At 37.3% G+C, this 27,324-nt stretch overlaps 1 protein-coding gene across 3 annotated transcripts in view; it reads left to right on the forward strand.

Annotated features, from left to right (window-relative positions):
- Positions 1–27,324, forward strand: part of LOC136864588 (ester hydrolase C11orf54 homolog) — a 216,341-nt gene that overhangs the window by 185,391 nt on the left and 3,626 nt on the right. For all 3 annotated transcript variants that reach the window (XM_067141789.2, XM_067141790.1, XM_067141788.1), the window contains one exon: positions 23,733–23,899. In XM_067141789.2, coding sequence (XP_066997890.1) covers positions 23,733–23,899 — 167 coding nt within the window. The remainder of the gene's footprint in view (positions 1–23,732; positions 23,900–27,324) is intronic.

Genomic DNA, 27,324 nt, shown 5'->3' on the forward strand with positions numbered 1-27,324 from the left:
ACTCTGTCAGACGCTGATAACATTGTCTCACATGAGTACGCGGCATCTCTACGTCTTTTACAGTGATCACTCAACATCTGATGCAGTACGCAATCCCTATATACACTACCAGGCCTGGTAATAACACTAAACACAAAGAACACTAATGCACTCTGGTGGCCATTTTACCTGTCACAGAGACTTGCAACTCTAATAATTTACATACCCCCGATGGTGTGCATGTGTGCGAAGTTTCATTGACATCCGACCATTTCTTCTGGATATTTCAATTTTTTTGTCAGGCAGTATTATACTAGCGGTAGTACCGTTGTTGACAGAGCAATCACTTAACATGTGTATGATGACATTTTTTTCACTTCTCACATTGTACCCCAGATTCTGAGGCACATAAGAGGGCATGTCTCCCCTGTCAGTGCCTTGTTGTGGTGTACTCGCTTCCTTGCTCTCTGTGACCATTTTACAGTTTCACTTTTATTATTGCTGATCTTGATTTGATCTCTTCTTTCTGGTATGAAATAAAGCTAAGTATTGGGTAAAGGATCATCACTGTAAGACCTATCTGTGCTGGTAAAAGGCAAAATTGTAAAAAAATTAAAAAAATAAAAAATACTGAAAGGTAAAGGTTTTAAAAATAGCTGGAACGATCTCAATTTCCATAGCAACTCTTTTTACAATTCGTAGAGCTAGTTATCGGCTCCTGGACTGCCACTGATATTTTCCTTATTTTTTGCTGTATCAGAAAAAGGTATAGAACAAAAATTTGCCATGAGCTATTTTCATGTAAAACTAACCATGAGAGAGATACTTTGAGTTTTATGCTTTAGGCCTTTTCTGAAGCATCCCCCCCACTTCTGGTGAATTTTTTGAACAACTTGTAACTAAGATCCTACTCAACCTTATTCTAAACTGAAATATCAAGTTGCATTAAAATCCACTCATCCATTTTCCTGTGATGTTGTAACAGACTCAGACAAATATTAAACTGAACTCGACATTACAATGATGTCAGTATTATTGTCAGAATACAGTAATAACCGACTAGAATGATGTGGTTAAAGGCAATACTATCGTATGGAATGTTTGATCAGATGAAAATGGCCCAGTTTCTCACTTTTCATGAACCGTACTATAGTATGTTGATGTACTAACAGTGCCAATTTCTAGAGTTGGAATGACCCAGCCACAGACAGTGGTGAACACTGCTCTGCTGTTTTCCATTGAGAGTGCATGCTCCTCATTCATATCAGCACCTCAGAGCAGCAGGGATTGAAAAGCTAGAATACTACGATGAACCAGCGTGTCATGTACCAGTACTGTAGTTATCAGAACATGTATGAACCAGAGGAATGTCATGCTCAAAATGAAAGTTATTTAACTACCCAGTTACTTCCCGCTAATATTCAGGCAGGCTGTTCTACTCGGGATTCAGCAGTCATATCATCTATTGGAGATGGGTGGCAGCAGAAGAGACAAAGCACTTTACAACAACAGTAATCAGTGTAATGTACTCTTGATCAGTTTTATGACCTTTTGATATTGTAGGCCTTCACATTTAGTTTCCTTCCGATTCCTTAATAGTAGAGTATCTGATGTAAAGGAAGTTCTTCTTCCTACTTCACGACTCCTTCTTGTCGTATTCTTCAAGCGATCACTACTTTTACTACTACTTTTTCCTAAATTTGATAACCATCTTCACTATTTTCATTGTCGATATGAGCTGACGACCATGCGGTTTTTCACCTAAAGACAATCACGACAAAAACCACCACCATTGCTAGTTAACACGATTGAGCAGTATTCCTATGCTAGTGATGCTCGGCATTGATACGGACTAAGCAACAAAAGTCTGAATTCATGAATTCTGTTATCATAGTATGTACACTAAACTGTACAGGACATAAATTATCAGAAATTTTATTCTGTATAACATTTGTTATGTTGTATTTATCAGTAGGACTGCTAATAACATAGATATTTAAGAATTACATTTTAGGCCTTCCCCCTAAACTACCATATAACTCAATGTGAATAAAATTATTTATAGGCTAAAATTTTAATGCCTTATTCTCTGACTTTACAAACTGATTTTCATTAAGTACTGTTCCCCCATTCTCTCGTGGCTCAACATTGACATGAACTAAACAACAATCAACTAAATTTGTGAATATCTCTGCTATCATAGCTGGTATGGTAAAATTGTATAAGACGTAAATGATCGGAAATTGTAATCTCTATCATTTTTATTATGTAGTATTTATTGATAGGATCACTAATAATGTAGATATTTGTGACTTCAATTTTAGGACTTCCCTTTTAAACTACCATTTCACTCAGCATGAGTAAAGTTATTTATAGCATAAGGTGTGGTGGCCTGATTTCCTGACTTAACATACTAATTTTTATTAAATTCTGTTCAGCCATTTTCTTGTGATGCATGTACATACATACATACATACATACATACATACATACATACATACATACATACAGAGATGACTGAAAATTATAAATTTTATTTCCTTCTTATTGTGGATATGGCCGATACAGAAATACCATTCATTTTTTATTATGAACAATGTACTGACAAAAATCTTATTTTATATATATATAGATTAACTTCAGAATAAGCTTTAATATGATATATAGTAGAAGTCTGTTATAGCGAGAATTCACAACGGCAAAAAATTTACTCGCTGTAGCAAATTTTCGTTATATCCGATTTTTGTAAAAAAAAAATTTTAAAAATCGGCTAGTGGGAAACCCCACACACATTAAAATCAGTATGAAGTGGCCATCACTTTGTCCAAAACTTGCGTTTTTGCAGATTTACGTACTACAGCTTACTCGTTAGTTCTTTTTCTAATTCAGAGACAACATGAACACGTATGTTAAATTTCATTCTGTAAAATTGGAGTAGTATCACTCCATTTAGTGGCTTCTGTGGCAAACGTTTCAGTTTTCTTATTCATACAGCATCATCTAATCTAACTTAACCTTATATGCATTTTAAAAATATATTTCAAGCGCCAGTAGAGTAAAGATAACCGTTTCGCTAGAAATTTACATGGGAATAACTTTTCCGAAATTTAACCAGACGCAAAAAATACAGTGATAGCCTGTTAGGGATTTCCTCATTAAAACGATTTCTTGCTTAGCACATCATAAATTTGAAGTCCTGATTCACGCCGTATTAAGTCTGCATTTTAAAAATCTCACTTTTCGTGTCACAGATTTTCACTATTACCATGTAATACAATCACATTTTTTTTTAGCCCTGAAAATGTTCTTTGTTATCCCTTGTGAAAGGAACAGATTTCCAACACAGATTAGAACCCTCACCACAGGAGGCCAGTTGGAGAAAGTTGTGCAAAAATACGAAATTACCTTGAATTCCTGAACTTCACAGGGTAAACTACACCTTCGGGAAGGAAGCCGTTAGCCTCAGGGAAGTTCAGTTTGGCTCTCCAGTTTTCACTGATATTGCTGAATAATCTACAAAGCCCGTTTGAGCTTGTACTTCGCATTCCATTCAGAAGTTAGAAATTTATTCTGTATTGAGTGATACAGTGAAGGGTAGCCTATGTACGGTTGAGGAACATAATCGTGTGAAGTTGACTAGCATGGTCATATTATTGTGCAGCCCAGTTGTGGATACTGAAAAAGTTGTGATATCCCTTTTTAATTTTTTTAAATGCTTTTTGTTCGGGGCATCGACCTGGAAAGATCTTTTGCCCCTACTTGCACCATATGTTAGGAAAGGAACGTTAAGGACGACGCAAACACCCAGTCCTCAGGCCAGGGATATTAATCATTTACAATTAAAAACCCCTGATCCGGCCGGGAATCGAACCAAGGGCCGCCGGGTGACAGGTGGACGCGCTGCCCCCTACACCGCGGGGCTGAACTGTGATATCCCTTACTAATGAAGACAACATGAAAATCCAGGAAGTTGACAGGCATCCACAACTTTCAACGGTGGAACGTATGTTGAAACTCACACCTTAGAGTCTTGACTTGAGTCGATCGAAGTGTTGTCGCATTCGAGATGACGATCAAAGTAATCCTCTCGCACATGGCCGAGTTCAACCTCCAAATAATTCATAGTCGAAGATTGTGACCAGCCAAGGATGTTTAATAACCTACTGGTCCGAAATATAAGACTTCAGCTGAGATTTGTTTTAGAAAGAATGCGATCTGCAAATAATCCTCTCATACTTTCATGGACCCCAGTACAAATGTTTTATATTTGTTGTCTGGTCTTTTAATACACCATTGTTATTTAATACGCCCCAGTGGAAAAGGTTTCCATATTTCTTCTCTTGTCTTTTTCGTGCCTTTTAATACTGTCTTCTTTAGAAACAGTAGGAAGCGTATATCTTTCACTGTACCTGTACGTACACGGCATAAAATGTATGCTAGCTGGGAAAAAAAAAGCATACCTGTTGGATAGGTCTGATTCTGTATTCAATAGTATGTTTTCTCATTTAACACACTCTCTTTCCTTTTCCCCTTCAGAAGCGTCCAAACGAGGTTTCGCTGAATAAACTAACCTCTGAAATTGGTCATTCTTTCTGGGCCATATTTACGTTCCGTAACTACTTTTACAGTTTTTGGAGGTGCCGATGTGCCGGAATTTAGTCTCACAGTAATTCTTTTACATGCAGTAAATCTACCGAAATGAGTCTGACGTATTTGAGCACCTTCAAATACCACCGGACTGAGCCAGGAGCGAACCTGCCAAGTTGGGGTCATAAGGTCAGCGCCTCAACCGTCTGAGCCACTTAGCCCAGTGCACCGCATTTTGAATTATATCATATTCTTACTCAATTTCAGTACATGACATTAAATTAATTGGTTGTTTACTTCAGCCTTTATTTCTAACAAGTTAACTACTACTATTGGCCAGGTTATTTATTGTATGCATTTATTACGGATACAAGTTCTCTTTCATTTTCGAATTATGTTTACAGAACAACAGTCAACAAGTGTTACTAATCGATTCTGACATTCCCTTCGAGTTCGAATGTCGGCGAGAGAGCTCGCTAGTGCACATAGCGTGAAAAATATATCGAAGATGATCGTTCGCATTCATTTTAATCGCTGGAGTGCATAAATATCGATAACAGAAATAATAACGCTTGCTTAATCGCTCGTAATAACGGATTCATCACTGATAGGGTTCTCGCTGTAACCGAAGGATAATACACAGTTCAATATAGGAATTTTCAAGGGACAGAAAAAAGCTGTTGTTGCAATGGAGTTCTCGCTATATGCTGTACTTGCTATTGTGGAATTCTACTGTACTATGTTTTTGTCAACCTACAGCTAACCCTCAATTAGTTGCGCATGGAGATTTCCTCTGGGTCTGTTATACTTCACATGACAGCATTCTTTACATTCAGCTACTTAATGAAAAGGCATAGTCAAATGTTCCACCTTTACATTACTAAATTTTTTTAAATTTATTTAATTAACATTTAAAAATATCGGAACATGTTTCATTTATTTTGTTGACATTATCAGCCAAATAATTGTAAGATTAAGAACAATTGACAAGGACAAAAACATATTAAAATGATTCGGATTACCGAGTACGTTAGTTAAAAATTCATGTTAGAAATTATGTTAGAATGTTCTGGAGCACAATAATGGTACTATTAAAATGAAGTATAAAGATATTGAACATATGAGATAGTTCAGTAAAAATATGGTAATTGAGTCCTTCTTGAAATAGATGTTGATTCCCATAGGAAACCTGAAATATTTGTCCTGAATGAGTAAATTTATAATATAAATATTATATTATATTATATAAATTATACCGAGCTTGATACTGCAGTCGCTTAAGTGCGGCCAGTATCCGGTATTCGGGAGATAATGGGTTCGAATCCCACTGTCGGCATCCCTGAAAATGGTTTTCCGTGGTTTCCCATTTTCACACCAGGCAAATGCTGGGGCTGTACCTTAATTTTTTTTTTTGCTAGTTGCTTTACGTCGCACCGACACAGAGAGGTCTTATGGCGACGATGGGACAGGAAAGGGCTAGGAGTGGGAAGAAAGCGGCCGTGGCCTTAATTAAGGTACAGCCCCCAGCATTTGCCTGGTGTGAAAATGGGAAACCATTTTCAGGGCTGCCGACAGTGGGGTTCGAACCTACTATCTCCCGAATACTGGATACTGGCCACACTTAAGCGACTGCAGCTATCGAGCTTGGTGTACCTTAATTAAGGCCACGGCCGCTTCCTTTCCACTCCTAGCCCCTTCCTGTCCCCTTGTCGCCATAAGACCTATCTGTGTCGGTGCGACGTAAAGCAACTTGTATATAAATTATAAATTGATTTATAATATAAATATTATATTAATTATGAATTTACTCATTCGGGACAAATATTTCAGGTTCCCTATGGGAATCAACATCTATATCATCTGATGGCCAGGCAGGCATCAATTTTTGGTATTGACAAAGCCTCTCATAGTGCATTGACACTGCCGGTGGCTCCAAGTAGCCTATGCAGTGGCCTCCACAGTATGCACTAGCCATGCGTCTTGGTGGGTGTGCTATTTACCAACTGATGAGCCCAACTTAGCACACTGGGGCGAAACGCTGGCAACCAGGAATGAGTTAGCTGGAAAATTTATAATGTCCAATAACGGACCATTTTTATTGGTATTATGAGTCCTTCTTGGTGTGATGTTGTGTTAAAATGTGATTCAGTTTGCCGAATACATTGATTAAAACTTGGAGAATGTTATGGAGCACAAATGTTTAGTTCTAATAAATGAAGAAAAAAATATTAAACATACGTTAAACATATGTGATAGTTCCAATAAAATTGAGTTCTTCTTGTTGGCATGATGGTGTTAAAAATTCTTAGTTATAAGGCAGGCGGAATATCTGACTGTGATTTCATAGGTGGAGAAATTGTGTGCAGTTGAGTGTCCTTAGAACGAAAATGCTGGCTATTAGTAACGTTAAAAGTAGGCAAGTTTTGAAGTATCTTGTGATTTCAAAAGAATGAAATAATATGCGACACACCTGACTGGTTTGAAGCTTCCATCACACACGGCCTCCACAGTTCACCTCCAGTCAGCCGTCAACATCAACACACGCTTCGAGCTAACCATTCTTGAGCAGGCAGAGAGGTAAGTAGTCTCCGTCAGCTCTGGAACCTCATTGTCTCCTCACTTTGGATCTGACATACCTAATATTTTAATGTTGAATTGTGAAGTACAAGTTTTAATATGTTATACAGAGGACGTGTCTTAAAATAATAGCCTGAATTGAGAGGCGAGCTGACGAAGGATGACACGCAGCAGTACAGAGATTGATATATCAGTTGGCAGAGTCATACAGTGGCAAGTATATGTTAATTGGACTCGATTGGTTCCAATAGACAAATGGAGTTGTATGGTTTCTGGTTTCAAAGAACAAAGAATATGGTTTGAAATGGCTTGCATGTTTCCTCAAGAAATAAATCAGTGTTCAAGGTCAACCTTATTTTCGTATGTACAAACAGTCTATTCATGTAGTGAAAACAATGGCTAACAGACCAGTAAGAGATTGTTCGTGGGAAGGTGTTCTTCAAAGGAAGGAGCTGCAACCATTTATTGAAGGTGAAAGCTTTGATTTGAAGGATTTTATTAGTACTGTATTTTAATTGAAAGAGAGACTTATTTGATGATAATTTGATTTTATGTAGTTTTAACTGTTTTAGTTACTGGACAAGTCTGTTATTTTAATAGAATTTTATGTAAAAGATTGTAAGTTTAGAGTTTATTTGATTGACATACCTAATATTTCAGTTTTGAATTGTTTAGTACAAGTTTTAATATGTCATACAGAGGAAATGCCTTATAATAATTGCTTGATTGTTGTTAAGTATAAGGTGATGATAGGTCAAGTTCAAGAAGTGTTTGGTGGTTTTTGGGCCACTGGAGAAGAGAACGTGCAAAGTTCTCAAAACATGTACAGCATTTAGTGATTGTAATAAATAAACAATTTAAAAATGTTAATAGTGTTGGCAAGGCTGATTTAGAGTATAAGTTTGATTTTCAGTGGTGAATAGATTTAAGTCAATATAGACCACAACTAAATTAAACCACAGTCTAGAAGTTAATAAATATTTGCACATGTCAAATTATACGAGATTGAGGCGCAAATTTAGGTAAGTGAGTTGATGCTGGAAAAGGTTTGGCTGCTCCTGTTTGCTTGCCCTATTGAGAACTGAGTCATATCATTAAAGATAATATTTTCTGTTAGCACACTTTTGTGTTATCTTTTGGCAATGTTGATCTGTCCGTGCAAATAAACAGACAGTGAGCATTCATCTTGGTAAATACATGCAGTTATGAAGAGCATGATAGCCAAGTGGCATTGTCACAGGCTTTTCACCAAAGTGGCCAAGGTTTAAATCCATACGTGAGCTGTTCCTCCAATCAGTGCACATGGGACTTTTTGAAATTAAAAGTCACGTCCATGTAGTTCAAGTTCTATATAAAACTGTGGGTGCCAGGCTGAGTGGCTCAGATGATTGAAGTGCTGGCTTTCTGGCCTAGTCCGGTGGTATTTGAAGGTGCTCAAATACATGAGCCTAATGTCGGTAGACTTACTGGCACGTAAAAGAACTCCTGCAGGACAAAATTCTGGCACTACTGTGTCTCCAAAAACTGTAAAAGAATAGTTAGTGGGACGTAAAGCCAATAACATTCTTCTTATTATTAAAACTGTGGGTCCCTTGGCTACGATCACAATATCAACAGTTTTTAAAAATACAAGTTTGCTTAAATGTAAAATTCCACTGCTTATGTTTAAGGCATATATATATACTGTATACACTGGGTGAATGAAGCTGTATGAGGGAAATGATGATGATGATGATGATGATGATGATGATGATGATGATGATGATGATGATGATGATGGGTGAATCAGTTGCACCTAATTTTTCTTTTTAATTTATGCAACCTGCTGTGAATTAAATGTCTCTTAGTCATAACTTACATAACACCTTAGATGTTAGGCCCCTTTAAACAACAAGCATCATCATCATCAATGTACATACAGCTGATATAGGTTTCTCCGTACAATGCAAAAAACGTACATGAGACAGCGAGTGAGGCCCGTCATGGAAACGCTGTACTCTTTTATGAAGATTGTGTAAACCATATCATCATTTTGTTGTGCCCATTCAAGCAAATAATAGTTCCATGCTTCATTCATTGGAATGGTTACTGTAACCTTGAACAGGTTAACAACAAGTAAAACAAAAATTATTCAAAAATTCAAAAATTATTCAATTTTAGATTAGTTAAAAACCACCATAAAACAAGATAAATTTGGGTAAAACAAATGACATCTAATGTCAAAGGATGTGGAAAGCAGAAGGATCTGTAAGAGGCATGGAAGGAAGGAATTTTATGGACCAAACTTCAAGAAACAATTTTCTAAGAATGCAATTTATTTAAAAACCAAATTAAAATAACATAAACAACATAATTTAAACTGATAATGAAAGAAGAAAATGGTAAACATTTTCATTTAAACTTAGGTATCAAAAGAAAATCAAACCACATCCTCATTGCACATAACCTAAAATGATGATGAACCTAAAATGAAGAACAGATGAAAAGATTTATAAACGAATAGAGCAGTGTGCTCATTGAACCTAACCTAAAATGATACTTCATATCTTCTTTGCAGTGGAAAGTAGAAGGATTCCTTCCACACCTCTTACAGAAACCAAAGCAGTTAAATTTGTGAAGGGTAATCACTTCGCGGATAAAGAATAATAAGCAAATATAATTTTTTGGTGATGCAGAAATTATCTGAGGCTAAATCTGATGGATGATTTAAAGACTAAGGTTACAAAACTAAAAAGGGCTTGCCTCAGCACAATGTGAGAATAGCAGTAATTGATAAATGACCATATTATGAAATGTTTTTACAACTTTTGGGTTGATAAAATCAACTGGTAAACTCTTGTGCCTAGTATGAAGTAGAAAGTTAAGTTAATTTAAGTTACATCAGGAAAGTTACTTACCCCACGAGAAGTCAGGCCCCCCTCGTGAGCACAGAGCACCCGGACAGCCGTCCGCTCTACAGAATTCCATAATCGGAATGAAGTCACAGATGGGGGGAAACAGGAAACAGCACAGCAGCAAAAGGACCAATAAACATGCAGGAGTTTACCCTTTCGATAATCTCAACCAATCACTTTAAAAATTATAATTTCCACTGGTCATCTCGTTCTTGGTAAGTTCTGGAAGCTTGCAATCTTTTGCAACCAAAGCAAGCTACAGCGGAATAGGCACATTTGCTATTAGGTGTTCCACAAGTCCCGATAATAAATTTTTTTGATGATCTTGAATTTAGAATTTAAGTAGATATTGAATAACTTGAATTTAACACACGTGCACCATACTTCACAGTTATAATTCTCTGGGCTTAAGAGGAGCATGATACAACACACTGTGGTCTTTGTTGAAAGACAAACTGTCTGCACATTTGAGTCATAGGTCTTGAACAGACAGCCACTATGTGTTCAGTGATGAATACATGGATATATTACTCTAAACCAGGGCCTCTCAAATGCCCAAAATCTCACGTGTGCAAACTGAAGCGCAGAGTTCCTGTGCACAGTGCGTTGGTCCCACTTGGCTCGGACCAACGCTTCGTCTCTGGGCTACTCGGCTAAGCTTGGCTTGAATTTGGAGCGCTACGGAGCAAGTGAGGAAGAGGGAGACAGGCGGAGCAAGTGAGACAGGCGTGGGGAAAGAAAGACACAGCGCTATTGCTCCAAATCGAGGAGTGGGGGTCTACACTCTGGTCAACCAAGCAAAGTCGTCTTTTGCACCATGCACTCTGAGAGGCCCTGCTCTAAACAGAAGCAAGAAGTAATGCATGGGAAGCACAACTCTCTCCTGAATGAGGACTACTGACTGCTAGTATGTTACAAAAGGTGAAAAATGCCTGTGTGAAACAATGTCTTTTGGAAGGGAGCCACCTGTTTGAGATGCTCCAGTTACGTCTGGTGAAAATGAAGAAGCTGTGCATAGTACAGTTGAGAAAAGTCCACACACCAGCTCATTTCCTATTAGACATGATCTAAATGTCTGCCAGGCATTTGTACTGCACATATTGCATTGCAATAAATTTTTCCCCTACAATGCATGACTACACCAGGTACACAACAAACACAATCTCCAAGCACAAGAGACATTTTTTCAATGGATATTGCAATAACCGGAAATTGATGTAGACTTTATATCTGGCATTCTGTTAACGAAGGAAGAGGAGGAGGCTATTTTGAGCACTTGCTCATTAATCAGCTCGCTACCAAGCAAGTTTGGTTCTGCGGTTTGCCTGGATGGCGTTGCTGTGAGCTTGCATTCAGGAGATGGTGGATTTGAATCCTACCATTGGCAGCCCTGAAAATGGTTTTCTGTGGTTTCCCATTTTTACACCAGGCAAATGTTGGGACTGTACCATAATTAAGATCATTGCTGCCACCTTTCCAGCCCTGGCCATTTCCCATTATTGTGTCCTTTCACTATCTGGTTGCAGTAAATGAATTGCTATTTAAAAATATTTGGAAACCTTAATAATAACAATTTAAATCTACATTAAACATTTCCCTTGAGCCTGGGTGAATATTATTTCTTTAATACGAATATGAGCTTTGTAGTACATTGTTGGACTCCAGGTGTTCGTAACCGCACAAGAGAAGTGATGAGTGTGATGAATAATTAAATAGTAGATATCCTCATTTCATCTTGTCATCTGCATGGCATGAAATCTCAAACAGCACGTTCTGCGATATTCCTTCAGACAGCACTAAAACTAGAAGGAAAAAATAAGGTAAAGTTGTAAAAATTTGCAGCTAGTTTTCACGTGAGAAAAGAATAATATATTGGCTTCACCATACTGGAAAAAAAAAAAAAAAAAAAAAAATCAACCCGTGAGATCCCCGAAATTCTGGGGCTAAAAATTTAAAATTAGAATGTTAAATGATAAACATTTCTCAATTTTCAAGCAATTTTCACTTAGAAATGGCAAATTCTGTATATGTTTTGAAATATCACAAGCAGCATACATATCTTGGTCTGCCATATCTATTACAATGAGAACAGTCAAACAAACACGTTTTTTCATGCCTGGTTATCAAAGATAAATGAGGCAGTCTTCTTCTGCCTGGGGATGCAGTAACAAACATCTAACTTCATTTGCAACACAATGGGTATACAAATAAGCATGTCTGTAACAAAAATCAGATCCTTGAAAATTAAAAATGCCATAAAGAATGAAAAACATGATACTAAATTTTTATGTTTTGTGGGATTAGATAGCATAAAAGGACCACTGTGCATCTTAGAAAACCTTCTGTGTGTTAGTGCTACATTAGGTCACTAATTCCAAAATAATTGGTCTGTTATTGGAAATTATAAATTTTCTAGCTAACTCATTCCTGCTTAGCAGCAGTGTGCAAAAATGGGCTCATCAGTTGGTAATTAGCACACCTACCAAGACGCATGGCTAGTGCATGTAGTGGATGGATTTTGTTGTTGTTGTTTTTGTTGTTGAGGGTGAGTAAGTGAGAGTCCCAAGGCAAAAACTATGCCCTTCTACTCGTCTGTTTCCGAGTAATACCAAAGATCGACATTATCAATTTTTCAACATCTATATAGTACCGATGAGTCGGAAAAATCACTGATTTTGCATCGGTGGGGGGAAAAAATCTATCTGGCTGGGAGGCGGTATTTGCCTTATTGAATTAAAATTTTGAGTTGGAGAGTTATTAGAAGGTGTAGGGGCCATTGCACAGGCTACTTGGTGCCTCAGGCAATGCTAGTGCACTATGAGACACTTGGTCTCTTTCACAAAAATTGATGCCTACTAGGCCATCAGATGATTTGATTTTGATTCCCATAGGGAACCTGAACTATTTGTCCTGAATGAGTAGATTCATAATTTCAATATAATTAGTCCATTATTGGAAATTATAAATTTTAAAGCTAACTCATTCGTGGTTGCCAGCATTTCGCCCTAATGTGTCAATTTGGGCTCCTCTGTTGGTAACTAGTGCACTTACCAAGACACATGGCAGATGGACCATATAACTTGTCTTACAGCTCCATTTAGACAATCTCATAGTTTGAGAAAAGGGATCCCAAATTAATGTGCAATTAAGCTTATAATGTGTTGATAAGTACAGTTCCATGTGCTAAAAATTTGGAAAAATTCAAGTATATTTACTTGGTTGTAAGTTTCTTTTTTTTAGGAAAGGTTCAGTAATAAGGGTAATTTCCCTGCCCATATCTCAACCATACTATGAGTACTCTTAAGTTTGGGTGCGAACCCTCAGGTTACACCACCGTTAGTGCCTTCAGGGAAGAGCTAATTACAGGAATTCCTACAGTCAAAAACTGAAGAACAGCTATTAGGTTGAAAATGTTTGTGAGTGAAGAACATTTCATATTTGGATTTTTAAGTCAAGTGTAAGAATTTGAAGTGGTCAGGCAGTCAGTGAAGAGATGTATCCTTGTTGTGGCCAGTGAATGCTTAAATTGGTGGCTGATTTCAGAAAAATCACACAGTTGTTGTTATGCCTCAGTGGCTGAATCTATGTCACTCTGTATACCAGTCAGAATTTTAAACTTCACTCCTACTGTGAAGTCAACACTTAGAAATTTGTAAAGCCAGTGCTGTTGGGGACTTTGAAATTTTATGACAGCTAGTTTGTACATTGGGAGAGTTGGACTTGTAGCTATCAAAAGGAGTGCAAGTGACTTGTGTTTTATCAAGTAATCTGTCACCTAGGGACTTTAGCTATGATTAAAGGTAGTGAGGGACTTGCATTCCTGTAGACTTGTATTCTGTCATACCAGCAGTGGGAGATTTATCTGGTTATTCAAAGTAAAGTAGATTGGTATCACATTAATTTTATGTGAAATTTGTTTTTTAAGTGTGTGCACTCAACCCGCCAATACTCTTGTCACGTGATTGTTCAATGCATGATGTGTTCGGCTCTGCCAGTTTTATGAAATGGTACGCAAGAAAATGTGTGAAGTAATTACCAACCAAATGGTAGTGTTAAGTTTAGTGTAAAGTGCCATGTTTATGAGAGGTAATAATAATTCCTCAATTTGTAAACCACTTATATGAGTGGAGAATTGAGAGGCTAAAGATGGGGCTAGACTAGGTATCTCCTAGTCAGGGGATGACACCAGGTTGTAATGACCTATAAATGACCAAACATGTGAGTTGTTGTATATTTCATTATGTGCCTCGTTGAAGTTCAATTTTGATTTTGTGTTCATGTAAATTTTTCTGATTTAGATGTTAATCACCAAATTGTGCCTAAGTACTTGTAGTAATGTATGTGGACACATTTGTAGCTCGATCAGGATGTCTTGTGTATTTTTCATTATTCACATGCCACCAGTAAGTAAGGTTGGAATGTGAGGTAATCTTCCTGTGCTGTTTCAAGGTAAAATCTTTATACTGGTTGGGATGTTTTGTGTTAAATTTCACAGTGTTGATAAGATCATTCAGGGAAGCATTCTGAAGTTTAAGAGGAAATATTTTCTTTTAAAGGCTCTAAAACTCTCAAGTGGGAATGTTTGTTTACAATGCAATGTTATCTAATATAATGAAACTCTGGCTAGTTTATGTTGACAATTCAGAGTGTAGTTCAATATTAACGTCATGGTCATGTTTGTCAGCTGCTGTGGAAGAATAGTTGATAAAGAATGCTTGAATAGTGACCAAGTATAGGCCTCATTTCTCATATCTTAATGTAATGAGGTGGTTGTGGCTTGAGAAGTTATCCTGATAGCAAGTCAGATGTATTAGCCTTGATGATGTTACACTGGAGGTTGTTGGGGCCTTTGTTGGGTGTTGTGCATGTGAGGTCAGCCCAAGTGAGTTTCTTGCCACAAGATATTAAGGTTTACATGTCAATAATAACATCATTACCAGCACATCTTCATGAATTCTTCAGTAGTATAAAAACAGTTACTCATTAGGAGAATTTTAGCACTGTGCGGAATGAACTGAAGGAACTAATATCCTTAACCTTATTTGGAAGCTTATTATATAATCTGATTTTGTTTTATTTGGTATGGCTATTTCTAGCCGAGTGCAGCCCTTGTAAGGCAGACCCTCCGATGGGGGTGGGCGGCATCTGCCATGTGTAGGTAGCTGCGTGTTATTGTGGTGGAGGATAGTGTTATCTGTGGTGTGCGAGTTGCAGGAATGTTGGGGACAGCACAAACACCCAGCCCCCGGACCATTGGAATTAACCAATCAAGGTTAAAATCCCCGACCCGGCCGGGAATCGAACCCGGGACCCTCTGAACTGAAGGCCAGAGTACGCTGACCATTCAGCCAACAAGTCGGACATATAATCTGCTTCAACTGAGTCTACATGTCTCAAGGCAATTGTTCTACTCTTGTGATCAAAAAAGATATTATTTCTTGTTCATGTCTGGTAATTGTAATTGTTACAGTTCTTTCTGAAGTGATCAATATTTTGTTCACATGTAGAATGTATTGCATAATGTATATGCTTGGTACTGGGAGTATCCTTAGTGTCTTAAATAATGGTCCGCAGTGGTCTGACCTGTTACATTTCTATAATTCCGATGGCTCATTTCTGTATTCGAAAGGTAATGTCAATATTTGATTTTTAGCAACCCCAGAAATCAATAGCATAAGAGATGACTGAATGGAAATATCCACTACAACTATTAGACAGAATCCTTAAGGCAAAGCAAACAGAACTCATAGATTTCCTTATTGTTTTAATGTGACAATCCCATCTTAGGTTTTTATTTTCATGGACACCTAAAAATGTCGTGGTCAACGTCTTTTCAATTGCATTTGCATTTACTGTATGGTTGTAATTTTCAGCAGTTTTGTCATGGTAGTTTGAAGCCTTGAATTCCATGTATTCGGTCCTTTTAAAAATTCAGTGTTAATTTGATTTTACCGAACCATGAATCTAATTTAGACAGATGTGTACTGTAGATGTAAGATCAGGATTATTAACAATTATGTTTGTATCATCAGCATACAAAATGCAGTTTCTACTTGAATATTGTGAGGAAGATCATCCATGTAGATGAAGAAAAGAATAGGTCCCAAAAATACTACCCTGCGGAAAACCTAAGTCGATGTTTTTCAACTGAGAGTGTTAAATCTTGTTATGCCCTTTACTGTTACAATGTGAAATTTCAACAAACTGGGATCATTTATCCAGGTATGATCTAAACCCGTCATTAACAATTCCTATAACTCCAATCCAGTATAATTTTTGGAACAATATTTCATGATCAACAGCATCAAATGCCTTTGAAAGGTCTAGAAACAGACCTATCCCAGTTTCATCACTATCAAGAGCATTTACGACTAACTGAATAAGATGTGATAAAGCAGCCAGCTCTGAACCCATACTGTGCATTATTTAGCAAATTGTATTTAATTAAAAATTTAGTAAGCCAGAACAAAGCGGAAGCAGGACAGGTTTTTCTCTGGGTACTCCGGTTTTCCCTGTCATCTTTCATTCTAGCAACACTTTCCAATATTATTTCATTTCATTAATCATTGCCCCAGAGGAGTGCGACAGGCTTCGGCAGCTGGCACATTTCCTATCCTCACCACTAGATGGGGGGGCATCATTCATTCCATTCCTGATCCGGTCGAATGACTCGAAACAGGCAGTGGATTTTCATTTTCAGTAAGCCAGTCTTTAATGCACATTTAAATATTTTTATAGGTCTATAATATATAAGTTTCCACTTTTAAAGACTGGGATAACTAGCTATTTTTAAGAGATTAGGAAACCGGCCACTAGAAAATTATTCATTGATAAGATAAGTTAATGGCTGAATCAGATGAGTACATTTTTAATGAGTTTTGTAGAAATTTCATCTACACCCATCGAAATTTTTTTTTTTAAACTATGATTTTAAGAACTTCCAATTCTGTTACTGGAGTTTATTGCATAGAATTTTGCATAAGGGTTGGGAGTTGGAAGTTCTGGTAATATATCTGATCTTATTTACATTTTGAAATTTGTATAATCAGGGTATAAAGAAATCATTTATATCTTTTTTTTTTTTTTTTTTTTGCTAGTTGCTTTACGTCGCACCGACACAGATAGGTCTTATAGCGACGATGGGACAGGGAAGGGCTAGGAGTGGGAAGTGATGAGGGTCATTCATTTGCATTCCCTGATCACTTTTTTATGCTAACAACTTTATTTTGGACTGTGTATCTGTTGGTTTCTCTCTTCATTACATTCCATATGGGTGATATATTGTGCAATTTTTTAACTTTCTTGTTATTGTGCATTATCTTAGCAGCTCTAAGGATAGATAGATTGATTTGTAGTTTTTAATATACTCGCAAAATTCTGGCTTATGATTGCTGCACTGATCTAATTAGTAATTTACTTTTTTGGCTTGAAATCAGTATACCCTCCGTGATCCATGCCTTTTTGGAGTTTTCATTAATTACTGTGACTTTTTTGGAAAGTGCAATTCGAAATGGGTTAAAAAATACTTAAAAAGGTTCTATACTTATCGTCAATACTATGACCAAATGTTATTGCGGCCCAGGTCTGAAGTTTAAGATTTTCAATGAAGCTGCAGTAAAAATACGAGTGAGTTGTGTCAGCATAATTTTGGTTGGATGCTTGTTTACATTCTCAGTTTCTAGACAGATGTTATCTGTCATTGTAGCCGAGTTAGCAGTTTCCTGACTAGGAGTAAAGATGTAGTGTTTCAAATTACATCTATGAAGAATATGCAGTAGTTGTAATGTTGATGGAAAGTTTTCTTCAGCGAAGTCTTCGTTGGAATCGTTGGAAAGTATTACTTCTCTGCTGCTATTCCTACCAAAAATTATATTAAGAACTTTATCTAATACGTCTGCACTCGTCAGTGGCTTAGGCTGTATTGGGGATGTCATGTTATTAAATATAAATAAAATGATTCCATATTAACTGCAAAAGATCCACATGGGTCAAACCCCCAAACAAATAGCATTTTAAAAAAACTGCAAAAGAAAATAAGAAATTTAGAATATTTAATATTTAGTGGAAGACAATAGAAATATTCAGGGGAGAAGTTGAACGTGGCATGAAGAGACCGAGGATGGCTGCTGTGGTGACCCTCACTTTGGGAGTCACGTTTCCGGAGTATCCGACGGACTTCATGGCATGTCCAAGGAGTATTTGTCCGATTGCAGTATTTAAGAAATGTCAGCTCAGTTGTATTTTTTTTTAAAGTCCTTTTTTTTTATCATGGACTCAATTTTGTTTGAAACTTCAAATACTGTTATTGAGCTGTTTTTTAACACTAAGTTGAGTTTATTATCTTTGAAAATATATCAGCTAAATAAGCAAGTTGCTGAAGCCAAGCACTATTCTGAAGCTTTGAAACCAGATAAAAATAGTTCAGTTCTGAGTTAAAATAATCGTGTAAAGACTTTTCCTCGAGAAAGCTACCTTAGTTCAGTGTGCAAAAACATTGTGGAGTAAATACCGCCCACCTCCTCACAAAGTGTTTTTTTCTTTGCTAGGGGCTTTACGTCGCACCGACACAGATAGGTCTGATGGCGACGATGGGATAGGAAAGGCCTAGGAGTTGGAAGGAAGCGGCCGTGGCCTTAATTAAGGTACAGCCCCAGCATTTGCCTGGTGTGAAAATGGGAAACCACGGAAAACCATTTTCAGGGCTGCCGATAGTGGGATTCGAACCTACTATCTCCCGGATGCAAGCTCACAGCCGCACACAAAGTGTTTTAAACAGTCCGAAGTCTGCTGCGTTGGCTTTGACAAAGTTTACAACTTTTACTGCTTCATTAAGAACGTGACTCATTTTAGTTGGCAATTTTTTTTTAATGCAAGGCTTTGCTTCTCTTATACGTTCATGAAGGCCTAAATATCAACCAGACATTGACTTTCCACCATCAGTGCAAATGCCACAACTAACCCAGCTAATTTCCTTTTCATGGAAATAGTTCAAAATCACATGGAACGCATCTTCCCCTATATTTTGTTCAGTCAATATATGACACAGTAAAATATTTTCTTCAAAATCGTTCTCATTGAGATACCTTGCAGTGACCAGCAATGTCCGTATTAAACTGAATAGAAAAACTGATTGTTTTCTTTTTGTGTAACCGTATTGTCTGCGTTTTCTGACATGTCTTTAATTCTTCACGAAACTGTGTTATTTGAAAACTGAATTGTGTCATTTTTGCGAACATACACTGTGCAGTATCTTTTATACACAGAGCTATCAAATCCTCAGCAATGGTGTGCTTCTAATCGTGCTTAGCAATGTGATAGCTAATTCTGTAAGAGGCTTCAACAGAATCTTCATTATGTTCATTACCTGGCACTAGATATGATGAATATATAACATTTTATAGTTTTTTGAAAGTTACTAAAAAAACACTAACTTCTTTCTTTTTGTACTGAGTGTGTTTTATTGTTTAAACAGCACATAAGAAGCTACCATTACTTAAAACCTCTCCGCATACAACACATAATAGATTTGGACTTTCTTCTTCATGAAATGAAAATCAGTATTTTAAATACTCATCAGAATATTTCTTTTTCTTCTGATTAGCTCCAGTACTTGAAATGTGATTTTTACCGCTATCACTTACATGCATCACAACCGTGTATTGGGATGTGTCCTGGGAAATAGGTCTACTAGGTCCCTGACCACTACACACAACAGGGTGATTGTTTTTTCAGAGTTCCAAGTTTTTAACCATTTATCAATAATGTATTACACTCGATAATGATGTATGGGAAAAATCTCACAATAATTCCAACTTTCTGTAAAAGAATACCACACAAAACTATATTCTCCACACATGAATACACAACTGTTATTTAACAATGAACATAATAAACTTCTAAGAATCTTAGCTGTGCACTGTCAAATACAAACAGGAAGTACTGTTGTGTTGAGAAGGTTTGCATTTATAAGTTTTCATTCAATTCTCGAATATCCCTGTTTTCACAATGGCTGTGGGTGTTTTGAGGAAGTTCTAGAGAAACAGAACAAGGTAAAGAAAAGTACAAAGCTAAAGTGATTTGCAATTGGCAGGCAAAACAGAAGTCGCTGAGACTTGCCTACTGGAAAATAGGTGATGGTCGGGTGGTGTGGTGCTAGATTTAACTAAGATGAGTGAAAGGGAGGACTGTGCCTGCCCGTCCACAACTGCCACTGAGTGAGGACAGGCATGTGGCTTTCGACGATTAGACAACAGGTTACCAGCAGCAAAGTTGTGAGAAAAAAATACATAGTGTCCATCATCACTGTTTATTTTTGGCATACCTCTTGAGTGGTCAGTTTCATACCCCTAGGGGTATACATACTGCAGGTTGGGAACTGATGCCTTATAACAATAACCACCACCACCTGACTAGTATATACCCAGTTTTGATTTAGTACAGAATGGATAATCACATAAATGGTTCAAATGGGGATAACTTACCATTGCATCATGCTCATATACTGAGCGTTCAGAACCTAGCACCGCGCATGCTCTGCTGGGCCCGGCCTCCGCCACTTGGTGGATAGCATGTAATGAGAGCTGGTAGGAATAGCTACCTGACTAAGAACTATTGTAGTGGAAGTTTATTCTTACCTGCTTTCACAAGCACAAGTTGCAGCGGTGCAGAATGTTTTGGAAAACACGTAGCATTTCATTTTCTGTTATACTCTGTATAACGTTTGTGATCTCTTCCTCGAGAACCCAAGATGTATGCAGGTTGTTCCTATACACTTTCTGTTAAGGTAATCCCAAAGATAAAAGTCACAAACCATTAAGTTGGGGGAACAAGAGGGGTCAAAGTCTGCAAAGATCTCACAAACAGCTTGCAGTGAATATGCCGATGTGTGGGCTCTTGCACTGTCCTGTTGGACGTAAGCATACTGTGTTTTTCTTTTGTGAGCATTTGAGCGAATGGTCCCAAAATGTCATTCACATAATGCTCCGAATTCACTGTGTCTTAAAGGAATATATGATGGATTATCCGCTTTGCTGTAATTGTGCACAATATCCCGAATTTTTTGTCGTGCAACAGAACTTTGTTAGAATTTTCACTGTTGCAATACCGACTATTCTGACCGTTCACATAACCTCTTAGATGAAACGAAGCTTCATCACTCATTAACAGAAGTACAGATTGTAAAATCCACCCATAAAATGTAGAGCATGCATCCGAGTCAGTAGTAAAATTTAATTCATGAACCACAGATATTTTGTACAGGTGAAATTTAATCATTTTATATTCTTTATGGGCAGAACCTGTAGACATGCCACATTCTTGGGAGAGCTGCTGGATTGATTTTTATAGACTCAGTTCCATCATTACTTCGATATTTTGAAGCTATTCTTCAGTGAGAATTGATTTAGGACACGATTTTTTCCTATCGGACACAGAGCCTGTTTTTCTTCACTTCATAAACAGCCGCATTACAGTACTTATCGATGGCCAAGGGGCCTCCAAATAACAATTGAAAAATTAATGTAAACATTTTTTGTATGATTTCTTCTTCAAAAGATACGTCTCAGCGAGAAATATCCCCTGTTCTCTAGTGTGTCACTCTTATCATACATCTGATACGTTCATATAACCCTACTCAGTCCGGCCCTGCGGTGTAGGGTGCAGCGCGTCCACCTGTCACCCGGCGGCCCCAGGCTCGATTCCCGGCCAGGTCAGGGGTTTTTAATTGTAATGATTAATATTCCTGGCCTGGGGACTGGATATTTTTGACGTCCTTAATCTTCTTTTCCTCACACACAACATTCCACACTACCGCCATTCCAATTATACGCAGGTTCATCCAATATGGTGCCAGTAGGGGCAAAAGCTCCATATGGGTCGACGCCCTGACCAAATAGCATTCAAAAATAAAAATAAAAATAAAATAACCCCACTCAACTGTAACTAACAGGTGATGTGGTACAGCTTGGACTTGAGATCGCCCATCTTGTCGATCAACCACTAGATGCCAGGCCCAGCCTTGCTTGATGTTGTCCACCAGGCGATGGACGTTGGGCCCAGTGAAGCATGTATGGCTCTAGGTTTTGAACACCCTGTAGTTTGGACTTGTTGGATTAAAACTTCCCTGAGTGCATTAGACTTGCCCTATACCAGGGATGGCAAACCTTTTTCAACTAGTGTGCCATTTTTAAGTATGGTTTATTATTCTCAATTGTCTACTTTGCCACTTATTTTCTTTGGAATGGCTGCAAACTCCCATTCCCCACCTCCCCATCCCCGACTTCTATCCTTAATTCCAAATTATGCTTTATAATACGCCATTACATATATAAAGTAAAATAATACATTTGATTGCAAGTTCCGTGGTCGTATTTTGCTAAACCGTAAAAATATTTTTAAATACGTAAGTTTTAAGAATACCCAAAATTATTTGTAAAAAAAGCGTCCATTGTAATACCCTTCGTCATTAAGTATTAATAGATATAGAAATAAAAAATATTAATATTTCAAAAGGACTTTAAGTGGAATATCGTTCTCAACTTTAATGTGAAACTTGTTGCTGAATCTTAGTAGCCATGTCATTTATATTAGGTTCGTAACTTCTTGTCTTCAGAAACACACAAGAAGCACTTAGGTCTGAACCAAGACATTTTCTAACTATTAACTTCACAACGTTCATTGTAGAAAAGATCTGCTTGCAAGCGTAAGATGACCCAAACAAAGTAAGTAGCACTGTAGTAAGTTTCTTCATGGCCGAAAATATTTGTTGCAGGCTGTTCCACTGTTCAAGTATTAAGTTCTCTGGTTTCTGGAGAGAGTATTCACTATCAACAGCATACTCGATTTTAACCAATGTAAGAATTTGTTCACCCATATACTGCTTTCTTTAAATTCAGTCAACTCCAGTTGTAAACTGTCAATTTCTAACCACGCACAGAAAAAAAGACCTTAATATCACTCATTTGTCCAATATGAGGTTTTGAAATAAAGTGCGATAGTTTTTCCAAATCTCAAAATTGGGATAATCTCTTGGCAACTATTTGTCTTTCAAAATTCAAAACAATAAACAGTTACTCACTAAGAATAATTACCGCTGCTGGAAGCACACACAAGCCAAAGTTCACTAATTGACTGATGTGGGTGAACCCATAATTCTTAGTTCGAAGGGTTCATGGGCAAGCGCATAATGCCATAATGCACTTCTGAATGGAACTAGAATTCAGATTTTCTTTATTTATTTCTTAAACCTGAAACACTATGACTGTACGATGCAGGAGATATGTGTAGTCTATAGTACAAGACGTATATAAAAATGTTAATATGTGCATATGCTGTGCCACCTAAATCATGTTCGCGTGTCATAGGTTCGCCATCCCTGCCCTATACGGTAGTTTCTCATATAGGAACATTTTGAAAGCACAAATACATCCAGTGTAAATCTGACACATTGAACATCAGGAGCTATGCATCAGTGATGGAGAAGCAGAAATTAATATTGATGGCTTCAATTCAAAATAAATTTGCTAACTCTGTTGAACATTATATCCTCATATTGCTTTTTATCAAAATCATTTGTCTGCATGAGTATATCTGGTTTATATTTGTCTTCATCCACATTATAATATAAACAATTACCATATATTGTTAATTCATTAGTTTGTTCCTTTCTTTTACTTAAAGTTTGCCTTCCCATTTTAGGTTTGGGAGGAACATTCCTCCTGAAGGAAGGAAAAGCAAAGCAGCATATAATGCCAGACTTTTCTACTGTGCCTCTTAAGTCTGATGATGATGTTGAAAAATGGCTGCATTTTTACAACCAATCTGCTCCTCTTGTTGCAGTTGGAACATTGGTTTCAGCAGATCCTGTGAGTGAATTACTGTAAAGTTTAAATATAATTTTGTACATCCCGTGATCGGTTTTAGTAAGATAAGGTGTTATTCAATCCTGCTAGATGTGTCTGCAGATAGTTCTTCCTAGTTATATTTACTTAGGACTTGATCATGAAATATACTTACGGAAAAAAATGCATGTAAAATATATCGAATCATATCAAAGTGTGACTTACCTCATGATGACTTTGTGAACAGAGAAGTGCTGTATTAATTAAATGTCTTAAAGGCACCTGTTGATTTGTACTGCTAGGATTTTATGTGGGGCTTTTCCAGTGAAAAAAGTATGGAAGATTCCTTATTCCATTTTTTTATATATTTTTTTTATTTTATGAAATAGGAATTTTAAAACTTTCAGTTCAGTGGCAGAGATATGATGACACTAGTGAATTCCAATGGCAGCCTTGCACTTCTTAATGTCACACAAATTTGATGATTAATGTTTTTAAGACAAATTAATATACATCTTTCTCAATTTTGAGCCTATTTTCAAATATGTATTTACATTTTATATTTTATCATACTGGATTATTTTATTGCAATAGTTTTCTACATAGATGTCATTGAATGTTCATTAAGCAGCATTTGCATAATAAACTACATTAGGCATACATTTTAACTTCCATGACTATGGCCAATTAGAAGGCCAGAATTACAGTTCACAAGTTTACCAAATGTTCCATATGCAGTACTGTACAACAACAAAAAATACGAAACTTGAATCACAGCTGAGAATGAGCTGGCAATTTTTACCGCCCCACTTTTCTGTCTACTTTGAGGAATTATTAGTGTTAACAGCAATGTTCTGTTAACTTATGTGGTGTTTCTGACGGACATTATCTTTTCTGTATTTATGTTTATATTATTGATATTAATCTACATTGCTGCAGTACAGTGAATCAGCACCACCTTCCTAACTGTAGTTAAGGAACAGTACTATACTCAAGCTGATATTGGTAAAATTCTTGTTCTTATGAAGCCATCTCCTGAGATAGATTGGCTATGTGCATAGCTAGTGGTGTTCTTGAGGCAGTAGACAGGAAGACATCTCTTGAAGTGCAGTTGAACCACTTTCATATGCCACCCTGCCACGAGTTCTTAGGCCTCCCAACAGAGCTTTCCCTTGAATATTGCTTTTGATGATTAGGCCCAACAGCTGGTACTGTATTTTTAGCCTATTATGATATACCCTAAATATTGCATCTCCCTTTCTTTTATTGTAAGCAGTAATCCATTGTGCTTATGCATCTGGTTGAGAACTTTCTCATTTGAAATTCTGTGAACCCTAGAAATATGCAACATTCAGCAGTATAAATATCAGTAGAAGCAATTCTCTTTTTGATGTTAGCATCAAAGGGTCAAACTTTCACATCTGTAGAGGAACACAGAAAGTTTCTAGCATCTACTCCTGCATACCCTAAGAGATAAGCTGATGTATGGTCTAATGAAGGATTTCTTCATTCTTATGAATTGTTTTCTGGTCTATTCAATCTTAGATCTTATTTCTTGTTCTGAATCACACAGCTCATCCACTATTATGACCAAATATCTGCTCTGCATTATAGCTCACAAAATATGGCAGTCTCAAAGTTCAATGATACCCTTTGTTATCTGGAGATTTGCACATATTTTTGTTTTTAAGCACACCAGAACCTTCATTTTGATCAACAGCCAAAACTCCTCACTGTATTCTACTAAGCGGCCCACTATACAGGATAAGTTACGTAATATTACCACCAGCAATATTTCTTAAACAACAAAGAATTTTTAAACACAACTTTCCCAGCCAGGCCAAACGTTAGAAGAGGGGCTCATGAAATTAGTGAATACAATTATGTATGGAAATACTGTATAACTTTCAGCACAAACTCACGTATCTTATAATATAAACCCTGTATTACCTTTAGTATAATTGAAAACAGGAAAACCGAGCTGGATAGCTGCAGTCGCTTAAGTGCGGCCAGTATCCAGTATTTGGGAAATAGTAGGTTCGAATTCCATTGTCGGCAGCCCTGAAGATAGTTTTCTGTGGTTTCCCATTTTCACACCAGGCAAATGCTGGGTCTGTACCTTAATTAAGGCCACAGTCGCTTCCTTCCCACTCCTAGCCCTTTCCTGCCCCATCATCGCCATAAGACATATCTGTGTCGGCGCGACGTAAAAGCAACTGGCAAAAAAAAAAAAAGCAGGAAACAAGGTATTAATACTGTTGTTCGTTGCAATGCAATATATTCATTCAATCCGTAATGTGAAGTTGATGCTTGAGTTACACTCCTCAGCAGTTCAGTCATGTGTATCAGAGAAAATGGGATGAAGGAAGAACAGTGATAATGTAAATAGTAGTATTGAATAGTGTGTTAAGAAATAAACATAAACAGCCTATTACATACACATCCTGACATTTTATTATCTTTGTTCTTGTAAGAGTACTGTATGAAATACCTTTATCAGAAAATTGTACACATTCAATCACACAATTCATTGTCAGAGTGTTACCCATTATTTTACGCACACACTTGTAATTGACCACGTAATGAATGGATAGCATGGTGCAGCATGTCTTATACAATCCTACCACAGGCTGCCTCTATGTGGTGTTTCACGTACTCTGGAGTTGTAGGCAGATCATGATAGAACTTCTCCTTTAATGTTCCTCACAAAAAGAAGTCTAAAGGGATAAGATCATGAGAATGGGCTAGCCAATTTACACGCACACCATGCCCTATGAAACATCCATCGAACATTCCATCAAGGGTCTATATGTCTTTACACAAGAGTTTAATCCTGATGTACGCACGGTATGTCTATGCCTTCGCCAAAGAAAGAGTTGTGATTCGCTGTGCGTGTAGTACCGACCTCCACCCCAGGTTCGGACGTACATTCTGCGCATCGCATATGACAACAGTGCGAAGATCTGAACTTCTGAATAAATGACTAAACCTGGATTCTGTTCACTTAGTTTATTGAACACATTCGGTGTCTATGGTCACTTCTGAGCAGTTTTACTCTTTTGTGCCTCACTATACGCGATAGTCCTACCTCTTGCTCCATTTCTCTCACTATGAATACTGACGCTGACTGTTGCTGCAAATGCAACACCTTATCTCTATGCTGTGCAGCTTGGGAATTTCCTTCACCACGAAAAGACTTCCTGCATTACACCACGCCTTGTGGCTTAATTTCTCGATATTTAATCACTATTTTATATATAAAAACATATATATATGACAACCATTTGATTATGTACTCTACCAAAGTCTCTAAATGTAATAAACTAAAATAAAATTAATGCCACATACTACTTTCCTTCGAGCTCGCATACAGTCGAGTGAGTGCGACGGTTGTTCCTCCAATCAACATCATGTATGTCCACGTGCAGAAGCAACGTGCTCCGCCTATT

The sequence above is a fragment of the Anabrus simplex genome, chromosome 2, assembly GCF_040414725.1.
Source record: "Anabrus simplex isolate iqAnaSimp1 chromosome 2, ASM4041472v1, whole genome shotgun sequence".
NCBI classification, from domain to species: Eukaryota; Metazoa; Arthropoda; class Insecta; order Orthoptera; family Tettigoniidae; genus Anabrus; species Anabrus simplex.